General features: G+C 43.2%; 2 protein-coding genes across 3 annotated transcripts in view; one reads left to right on the plus strand and one right to left on the minus strand.

The window, feature by feature from the left end:
* The first annotated feature begins 555 nt into the window (after positions 1-555).
* Positions 556-9,188, plus strand: LOC135256825 (profilin-2-like). 2 transcript variants are annotated; one of them, XM_064339010.1, is made up of 3 exons: positions 556-899; positions 3,055-3,247; positions 6,715-7,172. In XM_064339010.1, exons 1-3 carry the CDS (start codon positions 771-773, stop codon positions 6,810-6,812), a joined length of 420 nt encoding a protein of 139 aa, XP_064195080.1. In that variant the 5' UTR covers positions 556-770; the 3' UTR covers positions 6,813-7,172. The 2 variants fall into 2 exon arrangements, with proteins under 2 accessions (XP_064195080.1, XP_064195079.1); XM_064339009.1 differs by having other exon boundaries at positions 567-899; positions 7,104-9,188.
* A 1,220-nt stretch (positions 9,189-10,408) lies between these two features.
* Positions 10,409-25,590, minus strand: part of rnf13 (ring finger protein 13) — a 36,654-nt gene continuing 21,472 nt past the window's right edge. Inside the window, exons 5-10 of the mRNA XM_064339008.1 lie at positions 22,801-22,888; positions 21,716-21,806; positions 20,770-20,875; positions 20,265-20,358; positions 11,986-12,066; positions 10,409-11,798 (exon numbers count right to left, since the gene is read on the minus strand). Coding sequence (XP_064195078.1) covers positions 11,434-11,798; positions 11,986-12,066; positions 20,265-20,358; positions 20,770-20,875; positions 21,716-21,806; positions 22,801-22,888 — 825 coding nt within the window. The 3' untranslated portion in view covers positions 10,409-11,433. The remainder of the gene's footprint in view (positions 11,799-11,985; positions 12,067-20,264; positions 20,359-20,769; positions 20,876-21,715; positions 21,807-22,800; positions 22,889-25,590) is intronic.

A 25,590-nucleotide genomic window follows, 5' to 3' on the forward strand; every position in this document is an offset into this window, starting at 1 on the left:
ATATAGGAACAGATATGGACCATGATGACACCAGACCAGACAAATTCGGCTAAAATATATCCCCTTTACTGAACGTTAATCAAACAGTTCCCTTACATTGGTGTTCTAATTTACATACTTTCATCACACATGAATCATGCGTTAGTTATCAAGCGTTAATTTTCCATGCATCCTGTCATTAAAACCTTTTCTTGAATCTTGATCCTCGCCCGTGGTTAGATTGTGACTGTGAACCTGTGGCATTAAAGGTTTTTTCTTTTGATATTTCTGTAACTAAAGAAAGAGAGCTACCCATATATGCTATAGACTGCTAGTTCAATCCGGCAAGACGCATCTCCTCAAATGATGACACGATTTTGACATTTTAAAAAATAATAATAAAAACGGGGGAACATATCACAGCAAACCCCAAACACTCACAGAAAAATATTGATCAAATGTTTAAAGATACGCCGCGGACGAACAGTTATCTTGGCTATTCGTATAATCCCTCCGCCTCTATTCTTTGCTGTGCAGGGAATGTCAACCGCACAACGACTGCGCGGAGTGATCCAATGGGGACTACACCCAGGCACTGCCCGATTGCTTTGGATTTCTTTTGCTGCCAGGCTAAGATTAAACCGGGGACCTGACAGCGCGTGGAGTCGTGAGTGCAGTGGAGAGACGTACTACTAACCTAAATACGTCTGAATCAACACCGAGAGTATAATTTAAGAACATTTACCACAGATTTTTATAGGAAATTCGTTTATTTTAACAAAGACGCAAATATGTCCTGGCAAGGCTACGTGGATAACCTGATGGCCGATGGCAGCTGCCAGGACTCCGCCATTATTGGGTACACGGACGCCAAATACGTCTGGGCAGCACATTCCGGTGGTACTTTTAATAATATAACGGTAAGAATTTACCCCAAAGAATGACCTAGCATGGTGCATAACGTTAATGGGATTTTATACCAGGGGCTGTCAATTGTAATCAAAGAGGAGGCCTCGCCGAACAGGGGGTGCCCAGTCTAGGGAATATTGGGAAACGCAAATCTAGTATAATTGCTCATTTTGCTACAGACGAGCAAACTTCGCTGTATTGTCTCTTGTGTTGGAATACTAGCTATCTAATCGAATAGACTAACGTTTAGTATTTCGTGTTAACGGGAGCCCGTTATTTGTGTGACTAGCTATATAGCTTCCCGAAGCCTGAGGCCGCCACATGGAAAACGCCGCTTGCAGGCAAACCTAGCTGTCCAGCCGAGCACATAGCCTAACCACTGAATTACCGTGTTAACTTAACTAGCAGCTTTTCTGCCTTTCCCTTTTTTAATAATTAGTTTTAGTTGTGTGAGGAGGAACACCTGCTGGATTTTCTTTTTGCAATTTTCAAACGTTATGCTTCTAAATGGCTTGTTAAGCGAATGTATCGCAATGGGAATGGGCGGAATAAGGAAAAGTTGGCTGGCTGGTCAGCGAAACTCTTGTGAGTTTATATTGGACATAACTGCTAGCGACATGAAGCTAGTCAAGTTGATTCAACAATAGCTAGCTACCCAACAGTTACTGGTGTTGTTAGTTGGCTTGCTATGTAGCTAATAACCGACACTGCGGTCCAGGGGTCGATGCCGCTAATAATGGCTAGCTGACTTTGGTGTTATAAGAAAGCTGTATGAGAAACAAAATCAATCAGGCCGACAATTTAGATAGGAATATCATACGATACGCAAGTTTACTAGCGTATGTATGTGGTCCAAACAACCAACTTTCAGTCTCGGGTGTTCATAAGTGGAATCGAGAATTCCCGGTCCTCACTGCCGCCCCCTTCGTGTATCCCAAGATGGCGCCTCCCCTCGCTGGATTTATTCATCCCGCTACTTCGGCATTCTCGATTCCGCTAGCTGGCTAGATGAAGGCGTAAACGAGTTTATTGTGGTTGTCATGTAGATTTAGGCTGTATTGACAATCCAGTTCATTTCCCTCATCAAGGGGAAGGCTAGGGGGCTAGTTTATCCGTAAAGTACTGAGAATCCTCCATTTTGAAAATGGACACGTTTATGGTTAATTTTGTAAGACCGTTTGCTAACGCTGACCAACACTGCTAGCCACCCAGTGAGAAGTAGCCAGTTAACCTTCCTATATGAACTAGCTTGCAAACGTTGCTGGGAACTAATAGTCTATAGGCTGTCTTGTTAACACCACTACTCGGATCATTTGTCGGGTTTTTATTATGGAGTGCAGTGCTGCACGACGCTTGGGGGAAAAGACAGGCGAAATTAGCTGAGTCCTGATTCAGCTTGCCCATAATCGATATCTTATGTGCTTTTCCGGCTACGTTGGATAATTTAGATGGCTGCTGATATTTACATTTAACATTAGAGCCAATTAAATAGTACTCAAAGCGGCGCATTTCTGCGTTTTCATATACATAGCCAGTGAGTGAATTAGATTGATGCCTACCAAGCTGTATTAAGTGAAACAAAAACATTCCCAAAATGTCGATGCTCTCCTTCGCACCGTATTTCTTCCAAATGAGAAGGCTGGGCCTGCCGTGACTCTGCAGTTCTGCGTGAGGGCGACGCCTTACTTTCTCCGGTTTCTGCTAAATAAGCGAATGGACCTGGATAGTGGGCGAAGTGCTTTTATGCTACCAATGTAGCATGTTAGCAACTGGTTGCTTAAAGTACTGAACTGATATTCGCGGCTTGGCGATGGTAACTCAAATATAGGTAGAACCAGACACGGTGTAGTCACAGTCCCGCATGACTAGAATGCCTGTTAAAATCTTAACCTTAACGAAGAGACTGAAAGAACATGATGTCCTAAGCAAACAATTTGAGGTTATACTTAACAATGCCCACATTAATGTTTCTAGAATATATACTGAAATCTTCTCAAGCTTGGAAAAAAACATTAATGGCGACATAACGCATACCAGAGTTTGTGATGTAAAACCCGATATAGCTGTGTGTGGTCTGCAGGGATTTTACTTTGACTTTTTACAAGGTATCTGTTTGTTTTATTGCGTAAATAATTCGTTTCTCATGAGCTTTGTTTGCCTTTTTAGCCTCAAGAAATTGACGTCATAGTTGGAAAAGATCGAGAGGGTTTCTTCACTAGCGGTCTGACCTTAGGGCAAAAGAAGTGCTCTGTGATCAGAGACAGCCTCCTAGTCGACGGTGACTGGACGATGGACATAAGGACAAAGAGTCAAGGAGGGGAACCAACATACAATGTTTCCGTAGGCAGAGCCGGCAAAGGTAAAGACAAAAAAAGTGTGTGTGTGTGTGTATTGCATTGCACGAAGACACCCTATAATGCAAGGAGCATTTGAGTATGGTTTTGTAACAAAGGTAAAGTGATCTGTGTGTACTTTCCAGCTTATATATATTGAACAGGTCCTGATGCTTTAAGGTTTGCACAGCTGTCCCCCAGAATATGCATGTTACAATCAACACGTAATTACCTGGCAGAAGTATTGCCTAAGTTTCCATCCATATCAAGTGTCCAGTCTTAAATTGGACTACTTGATATGACTAGTCCAATTTTTCCATATTGTGCCCCATTAACAGTCAGTCTGCTTTAGAAAATTTTAAGCAGACTATGCTAAAAGCTAATCTCACTAAATACTTGATTCCCTATGGATTTCCAGTAGCAAAAGAAAGAATTGGATACAGGAAATAGTCAGATAATAAGAACCAGACAGTGCATGAGCATTTAATCTATTGGTACTTCACAATGCAGGATGAGCAGGACTACAGAATATTTTAGTTAGCATTACAGCAGTCAGAATCTTATCCCTGTATGTAAAAATGACTGACTTCTGTCCAGCAAGCGCTTAAGATTATTTCTCACCAATTTCAAATTGACAATTGTGCCTTCAGACACAAAAACACAAAAATGTATTTTCTCCTCAAACATACGCCCACCTCCAAGAATGTGCCTACTTCCCAGGCCACATGCCTCAAGTAAGATAGAATCAACAAGGGAGCTGACACTAGGAGTGGATTTCAGCTTAAAAAATTTTCTGGAACATCTCTAGGATGAATCCTAACACATTAATCAGAAAATCGCACATGCTACTTTTGTACAATTTACCTGTAATGGCCCCTGATGTGGTCATCTTAGGTAATTGTATGTGATATACCTTTGTTTTACTACGGTGGATTGAAGGGTATGGAAGCAGTTGTATGTGCCAGGCTATTATCGGATACCTCTTTTCCTACAATGGGTTTCCTTGTTTCTATACTGTCTTGGTATGGAGAATTGCATGCATGTCTCCGTTTGCAATTAACACATACTTTTATGTGAATCAAAACTTTCAAAAAATGTCACTTTGCAGTGCATGGTATTAATTAACTTTACAGCATTTTAGGTTCTCTGAATATTTGGTTATGGTGTGCAGCATCACATATGTATTGAGGAAAGAGGTACTAACAAGCATGAACGTTTTCTGAACAGTCAATTCATTGTTTGGCTATGCAAAGTAGCAAAAGCATTCACTTTCCTGTTTAATGCAGTGCCGGTTTATCCTTTTTTGTAATATCAGACTCTTAATTCGAAGAGTTGCCGACATTGCGATTTCACGCACATGACTCGCTTTGCAGTTATGAACCCGCATAGAAGAAGGTATGTGCAGTTCTGCTGAACTTCATAGGCTGTTCTTGTCCGTAACTACACCCGGGCCCTGCTAGCCACACTTCATATTCCTTTTCTTCCTGATTCTGCTCATTGTAGTCAAGACCATACGTGGAAAGAAAAATGGGTGGATGCCCTTTGAATGACAATTGGATGGCTATGGAAAAACTTTTCCATACACATTCCATACATTGAAGCACCTTAAATGGCAAAATCTCAACCACCCCCCCCCTCCCCAACTCGCTTTTTGCAATAAAGGGCAATGATATTTGTCTGAAGGGTGTCCCTGTCCTTTCATGAAATTAGGGAAATGATTTTACCACTAGATACACAGAGCAAACTAGATGAGGAAAATGATTGTGATACATTTTTTTGTCTTGTACAGTGTAATTGGAATTAGCTGAACTTTACTAACATTTGTAATGCAACAGTTTAAATGTTACTACTGTTGCAATCTTGGCTGTTAACCAGAACAGAATAATGTCACTTTCCACGATTTTGATTTGTTAGCTATATCCAGTTAGCATTATTGGAAAAATTGTCAGCAAAAGCTGCATACGAAATTGTATCTTTAAGGTCTGTCAAGTTTGGCTATGCATTTTATATTGCTTAAACTGAGTACAAATATAGTTCCCTACAGGCACATTTTCATAGCCACATTTGACATATGGACAGCAAGATGTGGAAGAATCGCTTTTTTTAGTCACATTTGTTACTGCGGTGTGACTCCCAGCGATGCTGCTTTCCATATTTCTTTTGAAAAACAAATTGAGCAGGAAGTCCCCCCCCCGCCCCGCACCTAGACAAGGTTACAGTAGTAACTTGTCCCTGAAGTTTGCCAGAGGGCAGAGGAAGTGGTTTGAAATGCAGCCAAGGTGAATGCTCTGACTTTTCACTATGGGAATTTCCCTTTCTGCTGTACTCTACCACTACATTCCAAGCTCAGACATGGCCCGTGCAATGAATAGGGGCCACAACATGATTTCCCTCACGTCCACTCGGACGTTTCCAAACTGTCTGTCTGCTTGAAAGCGCCGGAGTTATGGGCAGTACAAACAAGAGGCGCTTTCTGAACATGAAAATGAATGCTTTAAATGCTAGGGCTGTCACTTCTTCCAAAAAATTCAAATAAATTCCATATGTGAATTAGTTAAAAATTTCAAACTTTCTACCATGAAAATTTCAATAAAATGTTGCCAAATGTATAATTATTACAGCCCATCTTTAACTTCCCAATAAACCTATAGCTGAGTAATTTAAATGTGCTATGCTGTAACTAAGGAATAATGACAACAGTATCTTGAAGTTGTATTAAACAAAATAAACCAAAATAAAGCCAGTGATGCCATTCACAGCAATAAAATGACTATAGGTCTCCGCACAAGTCCATTGTCACAACAATGGCATCTGCTTACTTAAACAAAACTGAGATGACTAATCTCCTTTGGAGAGGAAAACGTTTCAGCCTTTGGAGCGTTAGTAGGGCAGTTGCTGGCCACATACGTTGCAGGCAACTTTCTCCTTGGTTAATATTTTGTCTCCAATGGCATAGAGCCCATAATATTCCCAAATGGCACTCCTGAGGTGCAGTGTAGTTTTAATTCTTAATGGCTCCTCCATTTAGAATGTATAGCTTGCAGGCTATGCGGTTAGCATGACCCACACATGAACTTTATTTTTAGGCTACCTAATGGTATACCCTCTAGACAAAACAATAACATGGCTTGTTTATCAGTCTATTTGATATTGAGCGCTACCATGAGCGTAACACTGATGATTACAAAGAGCAACTGTGCTCCTTATTTCATCTAGGCAATGGGATTACAATTTCCAACCTTCAAATATTATAAATAAAACATTTTCTGAGGGAGTCTAACAGATTCGATTATCAAACAAAAAAGTGACAGCCCTATTAAATACTGACCTTGAGGTAGCATGGGTGAACCTGCACCTTCCTTTGAACTAAACTGTCTTGCCATTCCTGAATTTCTGACTTCTTGTTGCTGTCACTTTGTCCTTTGACACTTGTTTCCCTCTTAAACTCTGTCACGTGTGGTCTAAACTTCCTTTTCTATCTCTTTTCTTTCAGTCTTGGTTCTTGTAATGGGAAAAGAAGGGGTCCACGGAGGCGGCTTGAATAAGAAGGCATACTCAATGGCAAAATACTTAAGGGATTCAGGGTTCTAGATTAGTTCAGCCTTGTGAAGTAGATGCATTTGAGGGAAAAAACAAACCAACAAAAAAAAACACAAAACTTAAGAAAAAAGGGAAAAAAGCAAATAAAGGAAAAAAAGAATATTGCTGTTAAGATTTCCCCATCATGTCATTAACGTCTCGGAAACATTAATAGCAATGAAGGGTAACTGGGGGGTAAGATCTATGTCACCTTTTGTCTCCCTATGTTTATTGGGGAAAGACTCAAAGTTTTTTCTTTTCTGTTCATTTGTTTGTTTTGTTCTGTTTCCTTGTGTACTCCAGTATTGGTTATAGTCATGGGAAAGGAAGGTGTCCATGGAGGGCAGCTCAACAAGAAAGCTTTTACCATGGCTGAATACCTGAGGAAGACTGGGTATTAAGCATCCTCCTCCCTCATCCACCCAGAAGCCCATTCTCATCACCATCACGTTATCATTGACACTGCTACTCCATGTAGTCGGTAGATGCTTTTACTTTTCTTTCCCAGTTATGCCCCCCCCCCCCCTATTTTTTTGCCACTCCCTTTCCCCCCCACTTCCCTCCTCCATTTGTTTATATGCATTAACTCACTGTGTACCCAATTCTCTTTTCTCCCTCTGCTGTCGCACCATAGGAAAATAAGCATGTTATTAATGTGACGTTGCAAAAAAATTGTATTTTAGAGTTAAAAAAAAAAAAAAAAAAAAAGTACAAAAAATGATTAAAGACAAAAAAATTGGGTTGATTACAGATCTGGGCACTTGGTATAAACACAGCACTGGAAACCTAAATCAGGCGAAGGAAACCGAAATTAGCTTAACGGCTGACATTGGATGCAAAGGGTGCCGGTAGTGATAATGTTGGATTGGTCGATGCCTTTAGAGCGCTTTGAGCAGTTAACCAAGCTCATATTTGTCTTCCTTTTCTATAGCATGACTAGGAGGGAATTTGCATGCATATCTTTTTATCTTAATAATGAACTTTATCCCTTTGACTACCCCTCCCTAACCTCTTAAACAAAAAAAAAAAAAAAACCTCATTCTCAACTCTGGCCAAAATCCTTTCCTTTTTTTTTTTTTTTTACACCTCACTGTACCTTGTAAGGCAACTTGCCACCATCACATCACTTTACCATTTTACAAGGACACCAGCTTTCCTCCTGGACAAATCACTGTACCTCTTTTCCCCCACAAACTATTGCAACTTCTTTATTAATAACCTGCATTGGATGCTTTTGCTGTTGTGTTTGGGTGTGGTCTTACAAGTCGTGGTGTGGTGTTGGATTATTTAGATCGTAATAGCAAATCGGCATCGTTGCGATGCAGGGGATGTTCTCCCACAATCTCTTCATCACATCCCTGACTATATAATCTCCATGGACATTCCACCTTAACAATAGCTCAGGCACTTGAACCCTTATTTGCCAGCTCCTGTAATATATATTCTTTTTTATTTTTTAAAAAAGGCTGCCATTTTGGACAGTAGATATCCCAGCATAACCATCTGGAGTGTTGTCCAGTTTGAATTGTCTTTTTTTTTTTTTTTTTTAATAGGACCAATTTTAGTTGCAGCTTGGGGTATTTGCAGACTTTCTGTGAATCATTGTAAAGGGCGACTGGTCACTTCATCTGTTTGCCAACTGTATCATTAACTTTTAATACTCTAATGAGATGACACTATAGAGATTTCACAGCTGAATTTGGTCAAAACAGATGGAACGCCATTCGTCCTCATTCGTCAGCTATCTTTGCAGAAATGTCGTCTTCGGAGTACGGCAATTGACTCTGTAAACCCCCCGCTGTGGAGGGAAGAAAAAAAAAACCATACTGTGGAATAAATTGCCTTGTGCTCCAGTCATCAAATAAGATGTGGTATCAGAAGTTGTCTGTGAAAGCACGGTACTTAATGTAATGTCCAATTAAAAAAAACGTGGAAAGTAACCAAAAAAAAAAGAAAAAAGAAAAAGAAAAAAAAATTGTGCACACTTTTCATGGGAGATGGTATTGGTTGGAATAAGACCACTTTTGGTTGTCTTGTGGAATCTTTCTACAATGTGTATCCTGTGCCATAATGTAGAGCTATGATCTGTTGCAGTTGTGAGATGGATTTTACCCGCTGCCCTGCGAGGAGTCATTGGAATGGCACTTCCTACGGATATTCTAGCGCAAGCTCAACATGTTCAGGCCTTGTGGAATATGTACAGATTAAAACAACCCTTTGTCGCTGATTTATGTTCGTTTCTTTTCCCTACACCTTTTCTTACATCTTGGAATACAGTCTAACTCATCTGATTTAATATGCATTAAAATGAAGAAAAAAAAAATGCCATAAATTGATAAACCACCTTGTTTACAGACAGATCAAATAAATTTATTCCAACCAGATAAACTGCAGGTGTCGTCTTGCTTTCGACTCCTGAATGTGATCGTTTTGAGACAACTGATCCAGATACCTGACCTTTGTTTTAAAATGTGGAAAGTTGCTATGTTTGTGGAGTTAAAGGGGGAAGTACTTGTCATTGACTCAAATTGTGATTATACCCTACAAGGTTATCCGGTAATATAAATATGTAACAATGAAGCTGACAAAGCAGTTTGCCATTCTGACTGCTAAACCAGTTTGTATAGTTAATAGCATTTGAGTGGGTAGATGGATCCATGTTCTGTAAGCCTTTGATAAGAGCCTTAGTTAAGCAATGGTACTGCTCCATAGATCAGTATCAATAACCGTAATGGTTCTGCACAGAGGCAAGTACACAAAAAGATCCAAAACATTAGCCTATGAAGGGAATTCTGCAATTTTAATAGGTTCTAGTTTTCTCTGCACCGGAATGCAATGTTCGCAACATTGTCCAGTGAACCCATACAGTATCCTAATATACTGATGATAAATAGTTTAACTTGGGGGCGGAGATCATATTTTTAATGAGAATTTTCCTAATTTCCCCTTAGTGTTCATTTTGAGTTTACTTCCGTTTTATTCACACCATCCATAGGTATATTTTCTCCTTTTTTGAAATGTGACACTGCCTTTCTACATGCAACCCAGTTGTATCATAAAAATCCACCCTGTAGTGTCACTACATTGCAGTCGTCCCCATTATTTACCTTTTTAGCTAAAAGGTACTGCCCTATGGTACTGTTTATACTGTTAATAGTTGCGTATTATGTTGTGGCGATTGTGTACTGGAGACGTGCAGTTGCGCAGGTGTAGTGCAGAGGGTATGTTCCGGATGACATGCATGCCCTTTCACAGCCTTATCTCCAGACCCGAGGCCTGTCATGGAAAAGTAAGTCTGAACCATGAGAGCTTTCTGTGACTTGCACTTAAATTATAGTTTGTATCATCTTACATTTGAAAAAAAAATTAAAAGATTAAAGGTGCAGTGGGATTTCAGGACCGGCTGGACTAGTTTGGACGTCCTGGCTCACACCACTTAGTTTACAAAATTCTGTAGGCTGTTCTAGATTACATTGACAACAATCTGAAATTCAAAGCCTCACAATGCTGTTCTTGTACCTGTCAATCAGAATGTCCAGTCAAGGCACAAGAATCAAGTAAACAGGAATGCAGAGTAGTTGTAACGAAAAAAGACAATACCTTGTCTATGGAATTGAAAATGAAATTTAATTTGAATGTAGACAGGTGTGCATAAAAATACAAGATAGATGAAATGACTTCAAAGGAAGGCAACAAGACTTGGCCAATATTAACAGTTCAAGTCATGTTAAAAACAATTCACTGAAAGTACATTATTAAAATGTAATCATACACAAACTAAATACACATGGTGAGGCATTTGTGAATTTCCGGAAAGTGATTTAGTTTAAGCATTAAAGATGTGTGCCTAACGGGTAAACCAAAATTCAAGCTACTGACCCACACAAATTAGAACTCCTTCACCATTCTGCCAAGTCAACCGATAACACAAAAAGTCAATTCCTTTCAGCTGGATGTGTCCCCAAGACAAGGTTGATTCAATTCTTCCATACGTGAACAAGGTCTCCTACACTGTCCAATCCCGCTTTCTAATTTGTCCACATTTAAAATGTAAGATCACTTTGTAAAGTTTACAGAAAGCTGCACAGCCTCTGATTAACTTATGCAAGTGTATGTACAGTATACACCTCTCAAGGACATGTACAGCTTGGCCTTCGTCTGTGACGCAGTGTGTACAGATGCAGCTGGCGACAAAGTACAACTTTGTGAGGACCTGATATATTGCGATTTTGTACATTATATATACACATGTTGCATTCCATTAAAAATGTATGACAAGCATGATTTCAGCTCATGAACTCTCGCCCCTCCCCCCTTCACAGTGAATAGGGCACACTCACCGGGTGCCACGCCCGATGCCAGCTTGGCAAAGTACATCCCTCTTGGCACAAACCGTCCGTATTCCGTCACCTGTCAGGCTGCACACATGGAACCAGTGTCTTTGGCACTTCAAAGACAATTAAACACACTGGAATGCCTGTTACTGGTCACACACAACTTGTGCTGCATCAGGCTGTGATATGTACAAGTGCAGTGATATGCGTTGCAACAGGGGAACAAAATGAAGAGTCCGGAAACCCATTTCACCACACCTGGGGAGGAGTGGGGGGGCGGAGGGGAGGGGGGGGAGGCTTCAGGCGTTGGGGTCCCCGTCCCCAGGGCAGGTCTGCTGCAGCTGCACCACCACCGTCTCCACGGAGGCCTCCTCGCTCTCGCTGTCGGTCTCCACGTCGTCCTCGTCCTCGTACTCGGAGGACTCCGGGTCCCGCCCGCGCTGGGACAGCGAGCCCGACATGGTGCCGAAGGAGTGGGCGCTGGTGGAGGCCAGCGAGCGGAGCAGGGGCGTGTTCTCGGACGCGTCGTCCTCGTTGTCCTCGTGGCTGCTGTCGTCCGTGTCCGTGTCGGAGTCGCCCTGGGAGGGCACCACCCTCTGCTTGCAAACGGGGCACGTCTTCTTGGTCTTGGTCAGCCACGGGTCCACGCACTTACAGTGGTATGCTAACAGAACATCACCGTAAGTCAAAGGCTGCCAAATACATTCTGATGCAACTGAAATTCCTTTCATTTTTGCAATCTTTTGCTAAACGTTTTGCTAAGTAAAGTATATATGCACGTCTCAGGAAATGTCAGTCAGCAGGTCATGACCTGAGATACATTGCAAATTACGAGTTCAGAATAGTCATACCATGAGAACAAGGCAGGACCCGCAGTTTGTCTCCGTCTTCGTATTCATCCAGACAAATGGCGCACACGTCATAGGAGTCACCTGCAACACAGGGGGTAGGGCTGAGTCGTACCTTCAGCTCTGCCAGGCCCACATTATATTCACCATCATGGATGAGGAGTTGCTGCTGTATCAGTCTTTACTGTTAGAAAGCATGTGATACATATTATAGGACTTGAGTAAATGTGACATATAAGATTTTGTTTAATGGTGCGTGTTTATGTTAATGTCATAGATGTTTAGCCAACAACAAGTATACTCAAATCTGGCCCTATGTAACTATGTATTAACCATTTTACAGAACACTAGGTGCTGTCATAAATATATGGTTTCACATAAATCTGAGGCCAGACAACTGACCATTGCAGAATTCACATAAATCGACATTCCGAAAATCTTCAGTTGGCACTCAGACAAATTTTCAGACTCTCCCCACACCCCCCGTCCCCCCCACCCCCCTGGAAATTTCCCCATCTGCCATTAACTCCCATACATTGTTACTCTGAAGCCACTGTACAGATGTGGATCTTCTGAAAGATTTTTTGGAATCGCCCAATCTGGCACAGAAAACGGCACGCAAAGCACTTCCTGGAAATTCCACAGCATTTCCCTGCCCCTCTGCGTAGAGGAAACACTGCTTCCATGTCGCCGGGTGTTTATATAAGCTATAAATGAGCCTGCCTTCCCCCTTCACAGTCTCTGTGAGAGTGCCAGGACTGCAGGTGACCCTATAAGGAAGAAGGCAAAATCGTGACTCACTTCAGAGAGGCAGTCCTACACTGCTGTAGCCCAGCCTTCTCAGATGGAACCAGGGATAATTTACCTGGGCAAAAATCCAGATCAAGCCAATGCGGAACTAGAATACTAGAGATTGCAAGAACAAAAACCCCTTCAGAACCTGCTCAAAACCATTTGAGACATCCTCAAGAAAATAAGTGCTTTGTAACATCAGTATATTTTCTCATTTATACTCAGTGGGAACAAAACTATTCATGCCAGGTATGTTATAGTAAACAAAACAGCATCTTGCTTTCAATTCAGTGATTCCACACAAGATCTGGCCCCAGCTCAATCTGAAGTGTAACTACAACAGAGTTGGTGCTAAAACGCCCTGATTACACAGCGATAATTCGTAACATTTTCCCTGTCCAGATGGAACCCAGCATACAGTATGTGCTTTTGCAGTGCAAAGGGCATCAGAGGGAATATACAGTTGAAAAGCCTAAAATCTCAACCTCAAAAATCTGGTTGGGTCTGATTTAACCAAACCTCTGCCCATTCAGGAAAACCACTACCAAGGGCTTAGCTAATGTAGCTAAACTGACACATTTTCATTGATATAGACAAGGCCTGCAAGACAAGCACAGGCATTACCTCACTAAGCGCATTGCATCCGAAAACTACATCTTTAGATTCAGAACTAAGAGTGGCTTTTTTTGCTTATATTTGGAGTCACAAGTTACAAGTGCCTGGGGTGTGCACTGTTTCACATGGGGCACTTGTAACTGTTTTTTAGTCAGACAAATTCATGAAATGCCTAATGCTTCCTACTGTAATTTAATGTCACAAAGGGTCAGCTGGAGCCCGGCCTAAGCGACTGTCCTTTTACTTGAAAAATGCAACCCCCGGAAGTTGGGCAGACTCATCACGGCGTGTCCCTGGTCAGGCTCATACCGCACCGTAAACTTACGAGCCTGACACGCGAGACTGGGGAGGAGAAAGTCAGCCGTGATTCAGAGCGTACGCTCCAACCCTCACGCGCGGCCTGGCAGCGTCTGAATCACTGGGGCTGAGGAATGCGCTCGCGGTCCGCTCAGTGCCTATCCCCAGCCAGTCTCCGTGACACCAGGAGAACGGACGACCCGGGAAAACAGTGCCGGCATCTGAATATTTTGTGACCGCCTTCCGTTCCTGTCCTTAACTGGCTGCCATGACAGGATATGCGCAAGCTGTAATAAACAAAGGAAGGAAACGGGATCTGCGCTTGTTCACCACCTTCGGTGAAAGAGAAGGGCTGTATTCTCCGGGAAAAAAATGAAGGCTACAAAATGAGGAAGTCCACACACTTCGCTCCAAACAATCAATCAAAAGGAGGGGGGAAAAAGTCTGTGAATGAGCGTGAGTAAGAAGGGAAGAATGAAGGAAGCATACATTCTTTCCACAATAGATGAAGATCACAAAGTGTGACACGTTAAAACGTGTGATAGTACAAATACAGAGAGAAAGATTTTTAAAAGCTAATAAAGGGAAATAAATTCAATCGTCAGCCGCTTCACACAGGTCTCAATGTTCAAAACACTTAAAAACAAGAAAAAACATTTTTTTAATTGGCACTCAATGAGGGGCTGAGCATGTCCAATTTCCACCCCAATTTGGAATGGTCAGCTATCTGCAACCGCATTCACGGGCGAACCCCACTGCCAATTCAGGAGAGTGTAGACATCTACTGTTCTCCAAAACGTGGTGTCACCGGTCTGCTTCTTTACACACCCCAGCCCACAGCGAAGTTGGAGGAAGGAAGACCCTTCATATGCAGCTTTAACAGACCCCTAGCCAGCTGAACCCTCCCACACCCATGATGCATTCACCAATCGCAGGTCGTTTTATGAATCTACCATCGGCACTGCCGCGGTCCGGATTAGATCTAAGACCGTGGGGCTCACCCATGACAACTTTGTGCCTTAACCAAATGAGCCACCTTGCAGCCCTTTAAAACACATTTTATGGCACTGTTAATAAGCACTGTTGTTTGAATTTAGTTGGGGTGCCAATAAATGAAATGTTCAGGGAGACGAGGCTTTCCGTTGGCCTTAGCAACCAAATCAGTGTGTGTGTGTGTGTGTGGTACCGGCTGTTTCCCATGAAAGATGGCAGTAATAATATATACATTCCCCTGAGTTTCAGCTCTAGACATGGAAACGATACGCCCCCGCACCCACTTTGTCTCTCCCGCCAATTTCTTAATTAGCACTGCAAGCTAAATGCTTTCCTCTGACAGCAGAGCAGAAATTAAACAGCTTACCAATTCACATTTATATCCCCTCCACCATTCAGAAGCCCAGCATTATTATTCTGCAGGAGTGAATGACTATTTATGCTTTCTAAGGCTGTAATTACATTACATCTACCAATCAACGCTATTGTTAAAGTGTGAAGAACAGGTTTCAGCAAACACTGGGAGCTCCTGAGGACAAATGCTGTGTTACAGGACATAAATGGGTGCAATTTTAGTGAATTAAAGTCTTCATCTGAAACACTTTGGGCGATATTTTAACGGTCTTAGCACATGGACTAAAGTGTAACACGCAACTGCATTTTGGGTGTGGCCAGGCCCACTTTTGCTAGTTTGACTGCGGACAATTCAGGTGCAAAGTAAAGCGCAAGATTCAAAAGGGCTGGACTTAGTGGCTTAATTAATAGGTGGGTATTGGGCGTAACCACATCACAACCGTGCGATAAACCAACCATCTTACATTCCCTTTAAAGCCACCTGCCTTTGCCCCTAGGTGGATAGCTAATATAATGGCAGATTTAGCAAAACATCAAGCAAACAGATTTACCTGAGGAAAAAGACCTGGTGCTCTTGCGCGAGTCCATTAAAATTGTCTGAATTAATTGTGTAATGTGGTGAAAATTAGTTTTTGTTTAAGATTTTTAAAAAAGGTTTCATTTTCTTAATTACACTTCTATTTCTCTTCTCGGATCACTATTATGCCCATCCATTATGACGTTGTTTTTTTATTGTGCATCGATATACACAATAATAATATTTCACATTGCAAGGGGCACGCACAAACATGCATGATATTTTAATGCATGTTTGTGTGTCCAATAGACAGGAGGGTGCTGAGTCAGAAAAGGGACCCTCGGTAGCCACATTGCTTTCATAATATTGCATCCTTAAAATTGCAATGAAACTGCAATAGGACTTAAGACCAGGTTTTTGTCGCTGATAACGCAAACGCTCTCAGCTGCATCACAATATCTGTAAGCCGACAATTACCACGACCACACCTAATTTTAAGACCGGCCCGCCCACACGGGCGCACGCTCGTTTGCCATTTTAACAGCGTAGGCGGCTGGAGGGGAAAGTCCAAGATGGAGCCCTTCAAGTTCTGAAAAAGTCTCAACTACAGCACTAAAGCCGAGATATTACAATCACCAAAACCTTTAAATCTAATATTAAAAAGGGTGCCTGCTGACATTTTCATGGAGATGTGATCCACGTACTCCTACAGGCAACAAGCTGCTTACTCAAAAATGCCTAAATATTGGTCAGTTAACAATCGAGTGCCAACAAATTCATCATTTTCCTCTATGGCACTCCTCCCAGTGAACTGGGACAAAGCTACAGAGCCAAATGAGCCATGTTTTCAGGTGAAGTCATTAAGGCAACACATCATTAAGGCATTAAGACATAGTGCTCAACTAGTCACCCATTCATTAGCCTCACTTCACAGTACTATGAGCCTGACCAGGATGAGGTTGACACTCTGACGTAAGTTCTTCCGGGGTTCTGCTTGCCTAATCAAACAGGGCTCAGTTACATGTCCGATGGATCCTTATCTAGTCCATGTGTGGCTCCGATTTGAAATGGCAATTCAAGCTGACTCAACCACGGACCTTATAACATAACACTGGCTAAAACTTACTAGAGCCAATCATACTGTAGGATTTGTAGCAGATACCGTTCACAAAGGCATCAGAGTCTGGCATCGGAATCACATGACGGCTGAAAAAGGGTGCGACGACATTCAGCACGCATCTCCGTGACAATCCAAACAGTGGCGTCCGAATGGGCCGGAGCCAGCACAACATCAAGGGCCATCGCTGACTTTAATTACTTTGCGGACCGGTACATTTCTTCGCCATGATGCACGAGCCCTTGTTTATACCACAATTAATTGACCAGATGCTTCAGCGTCTCTTGTTGTTTAACTCGTCGCTCCCAGAACCAGGCTGACGCAGTCGAGAAAATCCTCTTTGAGATCTGTGTGAAGTGCAAAACGGACGTGACCGCTGTCCCAATGCCTCCCACCAGGGAGAGAAAGCCATCTCCTTTTGTGAAAAGGCAAACGGAACATTTTGACTGCACGTTGTAACGGACGCGGCTATGGAACCTCCACCAATCGGCAGCAGCCACCAGGCTCTGCTACGAAAGAGATGGAAAAGGTAAGGACACACAATCAGAGAGGGTACACGGCTAACCCACTAACACTGGCTGCACTGACACACTTGTGCCGCAGTCTCCGAGAGACCGGGCTAAAAATACGCCACCCGCGAACGTGAGAGCGCTATATATAGGGAGATGAGCGGGACTACAGTAGCGCATTCGCACGGTCGCGTGTAATCGATATTTATGGACCGGGCAGCGCATTAGCAGCGCTTCCACACTTCAGCCCTAAGTGGTCTCGCCGGTTTAAACAAACACGCGCTGACAGCTCCGCGCTCCGGGGACCCGCTGTCGCGGCAGGCCGCGGCAATTAGAGCTGGACCGCGGCTCCGTCCGCGGCGTCGTGCCCGCCGGAGCGGGAGCCCTGCCCGCCAAAGCCTGATTGGAGCGTCCTGTCCGGTGCACTGATCGACAGCGCCGATGACACACTGCGGCAGAAGCGCCCACAATGCACCTGGGGCGCTCAGCAGGCAATGCGCTAATGTGGTGTTGCGTTTAAAGTGCTCATACAAGCGCCAACCTGCCAGCTACCTATTTGCAGTACACTGTGCGGCCACAGTGCATCCTCCCGGTTTCCTGTGTTACAGTTAGGGCCTCTTCAGAAATCCAGCATGGGAACGAGTGGCTAAAAGAACATTTGTAGCCCTGTTTAGGAACCCAACGCTCATATATATCGGCCATTTGCATAGAGACACTAACTGCTTTGTCAGCTGCCCTCTCAAGGACAATGTCACCAGGGGTCAGGGCTATTATTCATTAAGCGTCTCAAGAGTAAGACTGTAATCAGAAGTTGGCTTTGACTTACAATTACATTTTGGGCACAAAATGGTGGACGGTGGACAGTGGACTCCCTCAGCAGTGCTAAACAAGCCGTCCGGCGGCTCTGCTTATTTTCACTGCTGGCTTTAATTACCTAATTAGCCGTCTGACATTTTAGCTGCATTTCTTGATAAGTGAATGAATGACAGCCGAAGACTGTCCTCAAGTCCCTATATGAAACATTTTACTGTGATGATCTAATCTACGAGTCAACCACTGTTGGTCTATACAGCAAAAACAGCTCATTTAGCCGTGAGAATTGGTGGAAACAAAAACCTGCATAGAGGGCTGAGGCTGCCTACCCATGAGGTAGAGTAATCCATTATGACTCAGCGCAGGAGTCTAAGCCAACCTCCTCCTCCTTGTGGGGGGTGAAATTAATCTAGGGGTGGAGTTTTTAATTTCATTTAAATGCCCCATTATGACAAGGCAACAAAGCAGGCGTGGCTAGGGAAGTCTTTCGGAAGGGCTTACCGCCCACAGACTTCGTCTAGGACCTCAGAAGAAAAAATTGGCTGATAAGCTACAATCTAGGGCCAATGTCTGGCCCAGAATCCCTCAAGTAACAAACACAAGGACAGACGCGTACATTTCATACTGGATGAGCACAAAACCAACTGTGTATGTAACAAAAAAAGATAAAATAATGACTGAGCCACACACTTACACTTCCAAAAAGGGTCCCTTTTCTAGCTCACCAGAGACTTGCAAGAGTTTCAAAGACGGACACTGCTCTCTTCCCACGCGGGGATCTGTCCGGCTCAAGCTCTGCAGAGGCACAGCCTTGTGATCGGCTTGGCTGGAAATCGTGCCGTATTAATCAGATTAGCTCACAGTGGAGCGCGAGCGCTCCGGAGAGGCCGAAGCGGCCGCGGGGGTCACGTGACCCGAGCGCATTCTGCTCACACTGGAAGAGATTTCATACGACGGTGCCGAGGCAGCGACGCGCTCATGCCGGCTCTTCGCTTAGGGGAGCGTACCTACTCCCAGGGGCCGCTCCCGCAACAAAAGAATATTCGGCTCTCGTAAACCGTCTCGCGCACCATGTGACGCGCGCGTCTGCCTTCGGAGCGCACGTGACCCCCGCGGATGCCGACGTGCGCAGACCGACCCCGGCCTGTGCTGTTTGTGGGACTCGGCTCTCCGAGGAAAACCCGCGGCGTCTGGGAACGCTCCCACTGGCGAAGGCACCGCCTCCAGGGTGAACTGCTCTTATTGGCTCCCAATGGACAACAGAAAAACAGCAGGCAACAGAGTCTGCCTCCATTCCTACATCTATAGCAGATCAGAAATGGCAAAGGCGCACTGCAATAGCTCGATGTACATGTATTTAATTTCATACATCGAGGACAAATGTGCATGGACAGGAGCGTGTGAAAGGGCCTTTAAAAAGATTTTTCTTAGAAACGGCTTATCACGATCTAATTAGTCTTTCATTTTACTGCCATACAGCAGATGCTCTTATCCACAGCGAATCACACACATTTACATTTCACATAGTATTCAATCATACAGTACGATATATAATGAACAAATTCAGGTTAAGTACTTTTCTTAATGGTAAAATGGCAATGAGAACTGAACTGCAAGTTTTGTAAGCCCTGTTATAATACATCACCGCCTTTTACAGGGCTGGTTTTCACTTTGGAAGTCAGTTGCAGGCACACTCTGATACGAAACCAACGCCTTACGCAACAGTGTGTTTAACAGGTGGGCGTGGCCAAACACAAAAGCGCAGCAGGTACGGCTTTATGCTAAGCCCGCGGTTGACAGTAAGGTCCAGGATTTATTGGAGCCGCGCCAGCGGCGTCCGATTTCAGCCTTTAGCTTTCCATTCAGACACACCTGCTCTGGAACTTTCTCTGCTCCGTGTGTGACAGAGGCAGCTGAGCGCAGATAAAAGAAACAGAAAAACTATTTGTTCCAATTGGGCTTTTAATCCCATTATTGAGCAAACAATTCTCCTGACTGAACAAACGTCCTACTCATTGAGGCTGTTGTATGCTAAATTTGGTATCGCCCTCCTGGGACAAAGTCCAGGAAATCTGATTTAACACCACACCACTCACCGTTCATAATTGATGAGAACTTTCACAATGACTTAGTTTTACATTTTTATAAATTGTGAGCTTCTACAGCATAGCTCCTCCTACCTCTACCCTATAACTATTACCCTTCTTGTGTCTATGAATTGGAAGCTTCTTTAATACAGCTCTGTCTCATCGGCCCCGCCCCCGGAAGCTCTTACCTTTCTTGTACTTGTGGATGGGGAGCTTCTTCAGCTGGTCTTTGCGAAGCCGACTCCTTCTGGCCCTGTGTCTGTCCTGTACGCACTTGGTGATCTAAAAGAAAAGGCCACAGCCAGTCACCAACTTCCTTCCATTCATTCATTCGTTTAGGGAGCAGCAAAGCATTCTCCCAACCGCAGACCCGTTAAGAGGCGATCGGGGTTCCTCAGGATTTACATTTGAATGTTTAGTCGTTTACGTTGGAAGGTGTAGCAGTGTATGGAACCTGTACATCTGTATTGCAATGACTTTACTATTAGCATTATCTGTACTGTTGCGTGCATTGTCTGGGTTGGAGAAAAGAGGATTTGTAATACTATATCAATTACAGTAAAATAAAGTAATATCCAAATGAAAATTTACACTAGATGGCACTGTACTGATGGCACTGGTAATGAGTGCAGTCTTTACCAGCTGAGGGCTGGGGTAGGGGGTCTGGGGTCCAAACTGTGAAAACTTTCTCACCATAAAAACGACTATGAGAATGAGACAGATCCCCACAATGATGAGGAACGGGATCAGATAGTATTCCAGAGGCAGGCTGAAGTCCGGCATCAGCATCACATGACCACTGAAAAACACAAAGACCGCCTTTAGCACGTATCCGTTAGACCATCTAAACAATGTCGTCCAAATGGGGCAGCAGCAGCATCAGATTATGGACTATCATTGACATTCATTGCCTTGCGAATCGGAGCAATTTCTTGCCGTGAAGCATGAGCCGTCTCTCAAATCCTACTTCTGTCATAGCTCCAAGGCAGTTCCTTTTCCCACAATATTGGTATTCCACACACATTATTTGTTATGCCACATTAAATTGTGCAAAACTCAACCAAAGGTCAAATCATTGGAACTCCAGTCAACAAGTGTAACAGATTATTTAAGACCCAAAATTCCTTAGATGAAATCTGAAGGAAATTTGAACAAGAGAATTTGTATTTTTGATGTTGGGCACTTGTGCTTTTCTCAGTAGTACTGATCGCCTGCAAATACAGTACATTTTTCCTTTTTAATGATAATGGACCACAGAACTTTACTGTTCACTAATTGTTTACTTAAAATGAGCAAATGCTCCCACACATGAAGAGAATTTAAATTCAAAATCGTAAATGTAATTATGCATAGAACATATGACCATATCCATTTCACCCTGTTAAAAAAAAACTAAACCAGTCATGATATCCATGTCCATGTAATTCAAGTCCTTGCCCACAGCACTATCATGCCATCAAGACTTCAAGTAGGCTTCAAGCCGATAACAGCAATTAATCTCTTTAATCTACAGTAATACATTAAAACGTATTACCAGGGTATGCCAGGTAATTGAAACATAGACTCTGTTGCAAGGCAACACGCTATAGTCTTACAGTGAAAATATCAAAGATGAAAACAATGGCCTCTCACTACTCACCCTTTGTCATACGTGTAGTCCTCCTTGAGGGAACTGGCCGTGTCTTCACCCACAAACACCGACGGAATGTCTATCTGCTTCAAGACATCCACTGCCAGGGACAAAAGGGAATGCCAGCTTAAGAAATTGGGCGTAAAATCCATGGTACTAGATTCACAGTATAGCTTGTCCGTTTATTTTAAATCAAGGAATTAGCCAAATCACAAACCTGCCAGAATGATGAATAATGCATCGAATGCATATCGCGGGATTGGTGACAAATCAAAGGTTTTTTTTTTCCCCCCTTAGGTTTTTGGAAAGGCATAAGTGAACCCACATGAGTACGCTTTACTGGATCCGATCCTTTCGGCCTGTCGAACGTTAGATGTTTCAAGTTCCTTCAGGCTGCTGCGAATGCTACAGGCCCAGATTTATGGGCCCAGTCAGCCTGAGGGCATATTAATCGCTCACAGGCCGACAGACGGTGGGATGACGGAAATCCCTCGGTGAGGTGATTACAGATGGCACAGTGCAGAGTTAAATGAATTCTACCCCCTGGCTCGAAGGTACGTATTCCTGACAGCTTGTCAACTGCTGTGGGGGACAGCAGGTTTGTATGAAACATATGTGGCACTTCGGGACAATAAAATATGAGAGGCTGACTTGAGCCTTTGGAAACATGGGCGGGTGCCTGAGGTGGAGAGAATGGGCAGGTAAATTCCTCTGGACATCAGTCAAATTTGATAAGCCCTGTTTGGTCTTTGTTCAAACTCCAACTGGCTTAGTCTGTCTTAACTGTCTTTCAGTAATTTCTATTTCTGTTCTGCTTTTTCTTACCTTACGCTTAGCTAAATACTTTCAGCTGCCATGGAGTTCACGGGTTTATTGAAGAAAAATTATACAACTTCTTTAAATACGGTATGTGACATAAAGGGCAGGGCTTGCGATAGCAAGATGACAGCAGGCTAGTTCAGTCTGAGCCATATGGATTCCGCCAAACTGGACGATGGCTTTAGAACCCCAACGTTACCGCCAAATGACTGAAAACATCCGAAGGACAATTTGTGGCCGCACGTCTGCGCATCTGCGGGTTTGAGTGAACTTACAGTCGTTGGACCCCATGCTGATTAAGTCATCAGAGTCCACATTGTGAACAATTGCAGCCTTGTATCCAGCCTTCTGGGCGTTCAGAACCTGGGGAGACAAAACCTTTGTGTTTGGTATCCCCAGCTTACGCACAGTAACCCCGCCCCTCCCCTTCCCTCCACTCCCCCCGCCTCACCACCTCCCAGCACTGAAGACCCCACTGGGCCAACCACACAGAGCTCTACTGTGCTCCGGAGCTGTGCTTCACATACATTAGACTCAGCACATCCACATGTGGCCTCCACACATATTTCACAATTACCCAGCATCCTTTTTGGTCCTTGTGTCAACACTATATTTTTGAAACGCGGTGTCAGTTTTGTGCAGAAAGGAAATGCCTTTCCAGAAATAACACCATGTACTTATGTTTTAAAAAATGCTTTTTTTGTGAAAAAGATGGCATGATTAAGAACATCCTCCATTTCAGGAATGTGTGCGCATACAATGAAAAAAATACAGGATACATTCAAGCATGAAAATATCCATTTAATGCAAAAAAAAAAAAAAAAAACATCCGCAATCCTTCACACTTCAGGAGACATTATATATTGTGTAAACTCCCAGTCTAAATGGTTGGAACTGGTCTTTTGAAATATTTCTACAAAAACATATATTTTCAAAACCTTGTTTTCTACTTTGTGGGATCGAACATAAGACCCAGCAGCAACCTTTAAATGTCATTAATCCCAGGAGCTTATTTGAGTCTGTTACTTTTTCCAAAAGCACTCCAAAATCCTTCAGAACACAAGCTTGCAGACTCTAATACTGGAGCCTTGGTGAGCCGGTATACACTGCTGGAAATTAATATGGTTCAGACTAAGGGTCTACAACAGGGAGGCCTTGATCCGGGCAGAGGAAAAAAGGCCAAAACTACCTCATGACCACAAATAGCAGACAAAACAGAGCTGGCAATATAGCCTTAAGGGCAAAACACATAAAACTGTTTTCCTTCAGCAGTTTTAGCTAGCATCAATCAACGTCTTTGTGTGTTAGCTGCTACACTAACAGCTCATATCTACTGTATAAGGACGGAGTGTAGCACAGCGGGTAGGGAACTAGACTTGTAACCAAAAGATCGCAGGTTCGATTCCCGGGTAGGACACTGCCGTTGTACCCTTGAGCAAGGTACTTAACCGAAATTGCTTCAGTATATATCCAGCTGTATAAATGGATACAATGTAAAATGCTATGTAAAAGTTGTGTAAGTCGCTCTGGATAAGAGCGTCTGCTAAATGCCTGTAATGTAATATAGATGTGGGTGGTGCTGGGACTAGATAAAAATGTCTTTTAGTTGCTTCTAAAATCCAGACTAGAAGTAACAGGCCAGCTGACAGTTAGCATGTTGCTTACTCCCACACTACCCCCATGACAGACGATAAGACATTGTGATGGCATGCGACAAAAACATGATCATGACTTTCCAAAGTGGGGGAAAAAGGGAACACGGAGATTAAATTTAAAGGAGAGGCGCTGTTTGGTATGACAGTCTTGGTCATGTGATGAAATAGGGACTCTATAGCATTCAAATCTGGCGTGAAGGCCAACAGTACTGCAAGTTTTCATTCTTCATTTATCACGGGTACATTTAGATCTGGGACCCCAGATAAGTGGAATTGCTGGCTAATCAATGACATTAATGAATCAATTAGCCTAACTATCAGGTAGCAACGAAGCAGCAATACCACCGGCCTCGAGGGCCAGAATGGAGTACCCCTGCAGTACAGCCACCGCAGTAGAGTGAAAGTGCGCATATCAAACCAAACACCCATTCTCACAATGTTCATTTATCATCTTGCTGCTACAATCCTGCGTCAGTGCATGAGCGCGAGAAAGATAGCGTGGGTCCCACTTAATCAAAGTCAAAGCAGGCAAGCGCAATGCTATTCTGGTTAAGAGTCCAAATCAAAGCTCGAAAGCAACTCTATGCAGCTACAGTACACAAACCACAGGAAACCACAGGTCAAATACAATACACAGGCACCCTCATCACACCCCTGAATGAACACAACATTAAGCAAAAAGGCTGTATAAATGAACAAATAGGCAATGAGCTATATTCTGTGCTCACAAAAGTAGCATTATACTGCATTATACTCAGAGAGAACATTTGTCAAACATTTTGTTTCAACATTCTTTTCCCCAAAAGGATATGATACAATTATTTACACCCTTGTTTTCAGTACTTATGCACCCATTAAAGAAGTGAGTTATGAGCAAAAACATTAAGAAATGTATATATATCCGTAAGCGGTAATTAACGGGGTTAAAAGCATAAAAAATGAATTTTTAAGCTGCAAGGACACAAACTGGATGAATGTACTAAATTTGCACTTCATGCCTGGATCCAAAATAATAATTAATTCTAAGCCTTAAATGCTGTGTACAAGGACCTTCATTAAGAGAATGCAGAAATGGTAAAACTGCCAGTTTGACACTTCAGAGACTTGTGTATCTTATCAGTTTACGCTGCTAATTATATGAAATCATCCAGATCCCCGAACAAACTTAACACCTATCAAAATGATTAATGCATGCACTAATTGTTTAAGCCCCAGGTTAAAATACCGAATCAAGAACAGAGCCATAAACTGGCCCAGGATCTTTGCAAAGTTGCGATTAACGCGCCTAGAGAAAGACTGTGTCCCTGGCTGCATCCAGATAACATCAGCAATAAAGGCAGGAAAAACAGAGACGGCTGAAAAGGACGTGACGTAGGCCTGCGCGAGAGATTTCCACATCCCAGAGCCTGG

The sequence above is a fragment of the Anguilla rostrata genome, chromosome 6, assembly GCF_018555375.3.
Source record: "Anguilla rostrata isolate EN2019 chromosome 6, ASM1855537v3, whole genome shotgun sequence".
Lineage (NCBI taxonomy): Eukaryota > Metazoa > Chordata > Actinopteri > Anguilliformes > Anguillidae > Anguilla > Anguilla rostrata.